Source organism: Pezoporus wallicus, unplaced genomic scaffold, assembly GCF_028554395.1.
Source record: "Pezoporus wallicus isolate ANWC-B61680 ecotype Strahan unplaced genomic scaffold, APGP_CSIRO_Pwel_v1 contig_2, whole genome shotgun sequence".
Taxonomy (NCBI): Eukaryota; Metazoa; Chordata; class Aves; order Psittaciformes; family Psittacidae; genus Pezoporus; species Pezoporus wallicus.
The window spans coordinates 902,996-913,517 of NW_026639478.1; the positions used below are offsets into that span (position 1 = coordinate 902,996).

At 41.4% G+C, this 10,522-nt stretch overlaps 1 protein-coding gene across 1 annotated transcript; it reads right to left on the bottom strand.

The window, feature by feature from the left end:
* Nucleotides 1-2,276: 2,276 nt before the first annotated feature.
* On the bottom strand, nt 2,277-8,045 carry GMNN (geminin DNA replication inhibitor). The gene is made up of 6 exons (XM_057414726.1): nt 7,995-8,045; nt 6,124-6,222; nt 5,595-5,724; nt 4,855-4,937; nt 4,666-4,776; nt 2,277-2,770 (listed from the first exon to the last, which is right to left on the bottom strand). The coding sequence occupies exons 1-6, from the start codon at nt 8,028-8,030 to the stop codon at nt 2,567-2,569; spliced, it is 663 nt and encodes a 220-aa protein (XP_057270709.1). The 5' UTR covers nt 8,031-8,045; the 3' UTR covers nt 2,277-2,566.
* Nucleotides 8,046-10,522: the final 2,477 nt, after the last annotated feature.

Here is a 10,522-nt window from a genome sequence, read left to right on the forward strand (position 1 = left end):
GTTGTAAAAGAACTAATTACATAGATTTCTGTACAATTACTACACATTTGACAAGCCTTTCACATCTGCATACAAAGTTCCTAGGCTATGTAACATCATTCTACTGCATGCATGTTCCAAAAATGCTTGGGAATTTCAGAATAAATGAAACTTGTTCCTTTTTGAACATGTTTAAGCAGTGATTAATGCATCATTTTAAGCCTTCTGACAACACTATTCTTCCGACATAATAGGCCTAGGGAGATTGTTCAATCAAAGGTCCAAAACATCATTGATGGAGACTGAGATGTACAGGGGTTTTATTTCTATGCTCTGCTTGAGCTTTCACACCGAGTCCTGTCCTGCACCATCTTTTTTTCAGGAGCTGATACAGCAAACTATTCTGTCTAATGAGTTCAAATTAATAAACCCGTAATAGCCTTGAAGACTTTAGGTGCAGGTTTATGCACTACTACATGGCACATGTTTTTCTGATGTAAAAAATTCTTCAATTCAGGTGGTCCAAATGCTGCAATATACCCATCAGGCTACAAGGAAAACTTGCATGCTTCATTTTGCACACAATCCATTTCAAGAGAAGTAGACATGCAGCTACTTAGGGGAGTCTATTATTAAAAAAAATATAAAAATTAGAAAAAGCACAAGATTTAAGTCTAATAAGCATTTTTCTTGCCCTTCTTGATGGAAATAAGAAAAAGCCAGACACAGATAATGCATGCAAATCCTGGTTCTAACAGCAGCATCCATATTACAGCTGTTCACAGAGCAGGTGGTGAAATGGTGGAAGGTAAGTTGCTCTCTCAGCTGCACTGTTCAGCTATTATGCAATAGTGCTTTCCTCCCTCCTGCAGTCTCTGCAAATGTAAAATATTCCCGATGTTTAAAAATAAAGCCACCTCTGAAAAATGTCTGTTAACTGTGAATACCTCAAACTGAATTGCACTGCATAAAGTTATAACTAAGGTTTCATGCATTTCCTTATTTACTATTGTTGAAGAACTGCTAACATTAAGATTGCTTAAGAAACAGAGATAGGAGATGTTTGTCACTTGACAGCATTATCTATTTCTTTTGAACAGAAAACAAAGGTTACTCTACAAAGCAGTCATCCAGCATACAGCTGTTTTCTCTTAAACACAGCATCAGTACAAATTACAGGACACCCCTTTGTCACCATTTCTGCACTGTAATGGAAACAATTATATCCAAGTATGCTCTAGAGCCCCAAACTGTATGATGTAATCCTTTGTTTACAAAGTTCCCAGGAAAACATGATGCCTCATGTTGTGGCTACCAGATTCAAGGTGAAATGGAAGACAAGAGTATTACTTCCTATAATGTTTGACATTCCCCAAATGTCACAACTGAAATAAATTGTGAAAAATCTATTAACTTACTGACAGAAGCAGGGAGAGAGTAAGATACAGAAGAAATCTAAAGGTGCTCATCCAATAACTCCGCAGATTTTTTCATGCATACCCTGAAGCACCCATTTTCACAAAGCCTGATGGACTCAAAGAAGAATCTCTCCAAGTACCTCTGCCTCCTGAAAGCCACTCAACTTTAAGATCTTCACTAGATATTGCAATGGCAGCCACCTTTTAAAGCCCTTTAAGACCTTGTTACAAAATTGCCGAGTTCACTCAGGACTGGAAAACTGTACTTAACTTGCTTTCAACTGCAAGCATTTTTCACCTCATATGAATGCCAGATAAGATGTTCTAAGTTCCAAAGTATGCTTTATGTTCCTGTAAACCCTTCAGAACATTACTATCTTGGTAAAAAGGTGCTTTATCTTTTGGTAAATACGAGAGCAGTACACTGAAAACAGATACTGTGTCTCCAGAATAGCTCTCAAGTGCAGGCAGTTGCTTTGTCTGCATGCAATTTTTCAGTACAGCTGCTACTAGGAGCAAGAACACATCACCTTTTCTTCACAAGCCAATAAATGCATTTCTAAAACATACTTTCTACTTAAGGTCTGATCCAGAGATCTTGGAAAAGGCTCTCTTAAAAGACAGAGGCAATCATTTAAAAACCCAAAAAGCATAAATCTAGACTCTTTATTACCCATTCTTGACTTTCTGAAGCCTCACCAACAGCACACAGGTTTTATTCTGCTTTATCTACCAAAACCATTCTGTTCTCCAGAATTATGGAAGTCAGGAGTTAAAAACTGCCCACGTATTCACTAAAAAACTTGAAAGCTTCCATTTACAGCAGTCACAACTAACTTAAATCTAGAACAAGCAATTTTCCATTCAAATAAGAGGCAGTTTTAATAATGCAAAGATTTATTTATCAACTTTCATGTATCATGTCAGACCAACCGATATTTACACAACAATTTCAAATACACAGTATTTGCATTCTATACAAGCAACTAAGCACAGCCTGTGGGAAGTTTTGGATGCAGTATCCAGGCACTCTCACTGCACATAATTCAGTTAAAACCAACATCTGTAATTCTTCCACAAGAGCTACCTATACCTGACAAGTTTTAGTATATCCTTTCAAGAGGAAGTCTGCAATTAAAAGCCACATACAGAAACCTATTTAAAGGTTGTTATTCCTGTTGCAAATTATTTGTTTCCTTTGAAGCAAGATCTGATATACTCCCCCGTACACCACATGATACTTGCGATGGTCCTTCCTCAGAAGCACTGTCTGTATCATCTGCACAGTTAAGCTCTTCATTTTCTTGTTTGGACTGCTTTAGAGCCAGACTCTCCAGTTCCTCAAGACTGTCAGGTGCTTGCCCAGTTAGCCTCTAGGAAAAACAGGAGACAGCAAATTTAATGCTTTCTACTTAACAGCCAGTGAAATAAGAATGTGCATATTAAATTAAGCAAGCTAATTATCTTCATTTGGAGATTGTTGTGTAATTAAAACATTCCTCAGTCACAAAAAACTTAAAACACTCTAGTTTAACTCAAATTGCTACCTCTAACTCACAGATCACATCTGCTGCTTTGCTGTTAGGTCTTCCTTAGGTTTTATGTTAGGCAACCTAAAATACAGGAAACAGCTTCCCAAGTTAAGTATTATTATAGTACTATATAGGTATAACTTTAGAAAAGTTACTATATAGCAGATGAGGCTCAATTTTTAAGCAGAGATAATGAAGCTACATTAAGTCTAGATGAATTAGAAGACCCCACAGTTTCTAGCACTCACTGATCAAATTAAGAGCTCCTTATTTAAGGTGATCTACGGAAGAAAAATAGAGGACTTTAAAAGGCTGCTCTTAAGGTTTCTAGTTGTTTAATGTATCACTTAAGGCTCATTAAAACCTCAGAAGTTAGCGTGAACCACTGAGGACCTGTAGAGAAGTTCAAGTATATTAGTTCTTTAATTCCTCAAGTCATTTAACTTCAGCGTGTGGGTTAATCATAACAAGCAGCACTCCCTGAATACCAAAAGAAGTAATTCAAGTGTAGCAAATTAGTGGAGTCTCTCAAGACTGAGCTAAATAACTGAACTAAAAACTAACTTGTTTACTTCAAGTTGCTTGCAATAATTTTTCATTTTATTTCCACCTCTCCAGTCTAATCATAACCAAAGTATTTGCCAGGCATCCAGCTACATACTCCAGTTGAGAGCTCAATCCCTACAAAAAACACCTAGCTAGTAATTGTAGTATCAAGGTTCCATAGCTATATATTTATGACAGCTTCAGAGGCTGTTACAAACAACTTACTCCTGGTAGAGGAGTCATGGAATCAGTGACACAACTATATAGCCCCAAGGACTTCTCAGAGGTAGCTATTCTGAAATTTACAAGTTTATGAAAAGTACAGACTTAAATGCATTAGACCCTTCCACAAAACTGGCAATTCCTCAGTGAAACCCTGACTTTAAAAGGCAGAGGTGCTTCCTTCTCCCTCTTGCAGGTCCTCTTCATGTGTCCTGGTTCCAAGTTTAGCTCCCCAAAGGGCAGAACCAGTACAAACACTTGGTTTAGCCAGCAGCCTCAGAGAGTCATAGAATATAGGGCTGGAAGGGACCTTAAGATCATCTAGTTCCAACCCCCCTGCCATGGACAGGGACACCTCACACTAACCCATGTCACCCAAGGCCTCGTCCAACCTGGTCTTGAATACTGCTAGGGATGGAGCATTCACAACTTCCCTGGGCAACCTATTCCAGTGCCTCACTACCCTTACAGGAAAGAATTTCCTCCTTATATCCAATCTAAACTTCCCCTGTTTAAGTTTTAACCTGTTACCCCTTGTCCTATCACTACAGTCCCTAATGAAGAGTCCCTCCCCAGCATCCCTATAGGCCCCCTTCAGATACTGGAAGGATGCTAAGTCTATTAAGCATTTGAATTTAAATCACCTCAAAGTGAAAAAGAACCCTTCTTTCCCTTATTACCATCTGTAACATGCAAAGCCTGTGCTATGACAATAGGCTGAATCTTCCCTTCAGGAAAAGTCCCTCTTCGTACTTTCTTGTTACCCCTGTGGGTTCCAAGGTGGAAAAAAAAAAAATCATCTCCTAAAAGAAACTCTATGCCTCTGGATTAGAGCAATCTTACAGGAAACAGATAAGTAACTTAAAAAGGAGTGTTCTGGGAGCACACAAAAAAGAAGCCGTGATTCATTAAAAGTATCTTTGCTGGCTTCTCATTTTCATTCTACAACTGAAAAGTCCTGTAAGTACCTCAATCATGCTGGTCATAAAATGCACATGTTCAGCAAGGGACATCAGCTCTTCATTTTCTTCTTTCAGGCGGGCAATTTCACCATCTTTCTGCTCAATTTCTTTGTGCAACTGAGTTCAAATAACAAAATGTTAAAACAGAAAGACACTAGCCACTAGTAAGGAAGTTAATTATCTTTCGCTAGCTACCTTTTCATTTTCTTGAAGTACTTCATACAGAGCCTTTCTCCTTTCTTCAGCCAGTTCCTTCCAATACTGAGGTGAAGGACTTTCTGAAGAAAGAAAACTACAGTGAGCCTGTGCTAAGACTGAATTTTTGGGATCACTTTAAGACATCTAATTTGTATACAAGTATTCTATAAACTGTAATAGTAAGAGCTCATTCCATGTATTGCTTTCCCAGAAATTAGTTGCTAGTTTACAACTAGAAACGTAAGCTTACAGAAAAGAGCTTACAATATATTAATGGCTATACAGATGGTCATGTTTGCAAATATCAGTCTTTTAACATGTACTTTGTATCTTTGTACCATGTAGAAGACAGAAGTCTTATTACCAAGTCACTGTCCATATTGGGCTTAATGGTTCTGAGGAACTGCACACACCGCACACTATGCCAGAACAGGCTTTCACCTCAACTTAGTCACTTGAAAGCTCATAGCCAAGCCAAGTAATGAGCTACGGGACATCTTAACACTGTTGCACACATCACTTCTCAGCTACTGGCAACCAAACTTGTTCTTAAGCACTGGCTATCTACACTGTATTTACCATTGTACACAGAATAAGTATCATTAATTCCTGCTAGGCATCACCAAAAAAAAACACCACAAAGCCCATATCCAACTGACAAAAGGAACAGCATTTCAAGTTCTATTCCAACAGAAGCATAAAATGTGCAAGAGAACATTTCAGGAATTTCCACATACCTTTTATCATGAGATCTATGGCTTCAACAGCATCATTAATATTTTCACTTTCTTGCTCCTTTACCACAGACACACCAGCTTTACAAGCCTTTGAGGTTAACTTGCATTTCCTTTTGACTGAAGACTTCTTCTACATAGAACACAGGCAGGTTTAACTTCAGAGCAATGTTTCAGCTTTTTTTAAAAAGAAACCAAAGACTTGTAAATCTGCTCACTATGACTGAAAACATGTCTTCGTAAGCCCTGCTTTCTTCATATTATAGTTCTAATTTACAGACATCTTCCTTGATAACCATAGGTTTAACAAAAGAAAAATAGCAAACATTTTTCTGAAGTACTTGGAAATTGCTAGTTAATATTGTTAATTATTAAATATTGTTAATTATTAAAACAATAATAAGCTTAAGTTGTGTCATACTTATTAGCACATTAGGTTTTTCAAATATATTGCTTTTCAGTTAAGAGCTCAAAAGCATTTCACTACAAGTAGAAATAATTACACATCTACAAGCTATCTTTTAATTCATACCTCATTACGTCTGCCTACCAGGCAACCTGTTGCTGAAGGCTGGATCATTTTAAGAGTCCGTCTTGGGGCAGCACTGCTTGTGGTGTCTGTGAGGTATTTCTAGAAAGAAGAATAAAGCTTCAGACATTTGCCACTTATCTCTCCATGGAATGAAGCTTCTGAATTTGTCACGTTTCTATTATGGTAACACATGGTTCATATTTTCAAAACAAAAAGATGATACCCTAGCCTATGTTAAGGCTTGTGTAAAAGAAAGCTAGTTATCTGTAGCAGAGATGGATCTTAATCACAAGAAGCTATGGGAAGCCCCCTTCACAAAGGAACTTGAAAAATTCTTCCAGCAGAAATATTCCAACTGGATTTCAAGGCCAGTTACGATGCAGTGACACACAAACTTTAGCTGAAGCTCTCAAAGTTGTATTTGACAACAGCAGTCTTATGACTTCAGGGGACACAGACCAAAGTGACAGCAACTGCAAGTTTATGCGGCTAAGTCACAGGCAGTACCTGCTTTGGTTACCTGTGAACACACCCTCAAGCGGTGTTCATTTAAATATATGGGTTGCTTCGATTACCCATTAAAAGAGATCTAAAGCTTCCTTGCTTCGATCCAGACATGCTATTGTTTTGTATAAATAGTATGTTTATCATCTTTTCTGTCATGCATAAATACCTCTTTCCTGCATTAAAGCTTTCCGATTGGGTTGGTTACACAGCCACCATGAAACAGCAAACAATGGCAGACAACCAAGCAAGACTAGCCAGAGCACAATGCCATACCAGCGTGAGAAAGTTCCCGATTCACACTGTACTTGAGTTGACAAGAGCTTGCATTTCCCACGGTAGTTTCTGCCACCAATCACCCTACTATTAAACTAAAGGCCAAACAGTAACTGCTGTGGGCATAGAAGGCACACGGTGTCAGGCACTGCTTGCTGCTATTGAGGGTTAAAGTTAAGTATACTCTGCCAAGAAATTATTAAGTAATACCTGAGTTAACACACTGAAAGCACAAAAAGCCACACTGAGAAACTTATACACTAGAGACACTACAGGACAAGATTACCATGTGCATAAGTCAGACTTTACAATTGGCAATTTTCATTAATACCAGAGGTTTTCATTACAATAACTCTACTCCTCATTATAGAGGACTAATAGCCTCTATTTGCATTTGCACTATTCCACTTAGGGCCTACATTAAAAGGTTTAACAAAGGAACACTGTAACAAAAGTAGAATAAGTATAAAATTCAGTAACTTCTTATAAGCCACCTCTTAAAAAAATCTGTATTATTTAAGCATTTCCACCAATTCCACAGCAACTATGATTCATGAGGGTGACTTCAAAAACATAACTGCCTGCATGAATACTTCAGTTAAAGCATGCTCAAGCCAAGACCGATTTAACTCTTCAGCCCTATTTAAGGGCAGACTGCAGAACCCACTCTATACCCCCTCGGCAGCCAGACTGATTCAGTAACCAAATTAGGGCAGGTAGTCAGTACCTAAAAACCTAAGTCACGTGGAAAGACAGCACACTCAGCGTTGAGGTAAAAAGGCCTTGTTGAGTAGTAAGAAAAAAGCAGCCTTAACCTCGTATGCCCAAGCAGGACAGTGTTCCCAAGCCACACTGCCTGCCATGAGGATACCCAAGCCAACAGGTCATAAGCCAGGTGGAAGCACATTGCAACAGATCCCTTTCTATTCCTTCAGTAGATACGAAACACGTGCCAGAGGGACCATTTCCTACAGAACTGAGCACAAACCTCATAACAAAGGAAATCCCGTGTTTGAGATGCTCTTGATAACATTTTAATTTTCCACCCCTATCTGCCCCATACTCTAGCTTCAAGACTTCAAAACCTATACCTGCAAAGGTCCTGTTTTTTCTGCGTTCTGTTTCATTTTGGAATTTATAGGATCACTGAAAAAAAAGAAAAAAAAAGAAAGAATGATTAACGCTCAGCTGCAACGCAAGCACGGGGACACTAGCTACAGGCCACTACAGCTTCCGCTCATCAACTTCTATGGCAGCATTAAACATTCAGTCGTGAACCGCGCGGCTCTCGGGGTCCCTTCCCGACACAGGCATTGGAAACGCAAAGCCCGAGGACACACCCCGCGTCGCTGACACCGTCTTTCCCACAGCAGCCCACGGCAGACATCACCACGAACCACAGCCCCGCTGTCCCTTCCTACACGGATGAGAAGCGGCAGAGCGCCTCAGCCGCACGCCCAAGATGGCGGAAAGACCCCCACCTCCCCCACCACTCCCGCCAAGCAAGCCGGCAGCGCCCCTCCCAGCCCGCCGCCGCGGCCAATGGGGAAGCGAGGCAGGAGCCCGCCAAGACCCAAAAGCCGCCATGAAAACCTGCGCCCACCTCGCTCCCAAAACCTTCCCCGAGACGGAGAGCGGCCCCCACCTCCTCAACCCACCGCGTACACCCAGCGAACTCCTCGGCCCGGCTCACCACCACCAGCCGTTTACGCGCAGCTGCAGCTCAGAGCGCACACAACTGCCTGCCCGCTAGGGCTCGGCGTACGGCTTTAGGGAGCGCGGAGAACGGGGGGGGGGGACACGGCCACGTGATCAGATGCCGCTCTCCGAGCCAATCGTGGGCCGCGCTCTTTCATCCAGCCGGCGGAGCCACGCCCCGTGGGCCAATGGCGGGAGGACGGAGAGCGAGGAGGGCGTGCGGGCGGTCTGAGGGGCCCTGAGGCGGGTGGGATAAGGGGGAGCATAGATCGGGTGGAGCAACTGCTGCTGGAGGCGGTCCGAGGAGAGATCCTCACCTTTAGAAAGGTGAGAGGGGCACTCGGAGTAGAGCGCTGGGGTATAAGACACTTCAGCTGTGAACCACGCGTCCTGGCCCTGCCAAGTGCCTTGGGGAGCGGCACAGAGCTGTCCGGTGGAGTCTGCGCCTAGGTGTTACATCATACTCGATGAGAAAGAAATACTGAGACTCGTATTGAGGTTTTAGAAAACAAGCATTCTTTATTTGGTGCTGGGGACACGGCGGATTGCTCCACGTACCGTGTCAAACTCCAAAACGAGTCTTAAGAGAGTATTGCGCCGAATTTTAGGTAATATTTTGGCGACCCAGCTGGGACAAATGCTTCTAGACCTCTATGGACCCTGGGACTGCAGAACGTCCAGCTGGCACCGAGGACTTCCTTGGGAAGAACCCTGATTCCTGAGAGCTTGAAGTAAGACCCCTGGTGAGTACAAAAGGTATTGTTTATGGAAATTCCCATCCACCTAAGCCGTGAGGATTTATCCTACACAGCAGTTGGATATTTTGGGTTTCTTGTGCACTAGGTTTGGTAATCGTGGGCTGGAGTCCCACCAAAGAGCTCTTTTGACTTATGTGTTAAATTTGTTGTTTGTAGTTGCGCATTGTAAGTGTGACATAAGGGGTAATAAGCCTTCGAGGGTGGGGGGATTTTAAAGAAATCTCCCTTGGGATGTCTTCTGAAACGCTGGGAAAAGATTGGAGGACCCCAGGGAGGGACTGCAAGGAGACAAGGTCAATTAAATATTAGTATCATTGGTGGCTGCTGTACAAATTAGTGGAGAGAAATGGCTGAAGAGTGGAACACTGGATTATGATATGTTGTTACAGTCAGTGTTGGTTTTGAAAAGAGAGGGAAAGTGGGATGATGAATTGTGATATGTTTTCCACTTTGTGGTATCTCCCACTGATCTCTTAGGAAACAGAAGAAGCAGTACTCCCAACTGTGGGGGCTGGAGAAATACCTGTGAGATTGAGACATGCCAAAATAGTAGTAAGAGTTAAGCTTAGACCAGGATCAATACAGGCAAGGTTGAAACAGTATGCTTTAAAATTAGAATCTAGAATGGTGTTAGTGCCAATCATTCAGAGATTTCTTAGATACCATTTGTTAAAAGATTGTAAATCTAAATACAGTACCAGTGGAAAAGGCAGATGGAAAGAACCTTAAGTTAGTTCAAGACTTAAGGGCAACAAATAAGATCGTCCAAGATACTCATCCTGTAATAGCCAACCCATACACTTTATTAACTGCCGTTATGGGGGGAGCAAGGTTGGTTTACAGCTTTAGATTTAAAAGCTGCCTTATTCTGCACACCTCTTGATTTAGAGAGTCAGGAGCTATTTGCTTTTGTGCAGGAAAACCCTGAGGCTGGGAGGAAAACGCAATACACATGGACAGTCCTTCCACAAGGGTTCGAGAGTAGCCATATAATGTTTGGAAACCAAGTAGCTAAGGAGTTGGAATTACTGAGACAAGAAAATACAGACGGGATGGTGCTGCGGTATGTAGATGATACTCTAATAGCAGCAGAACTTCAAGAACAGCGTACCATATTGACTATCAGCCTGTTACATTTTCTGGGACTCAGCAGATATAGGATA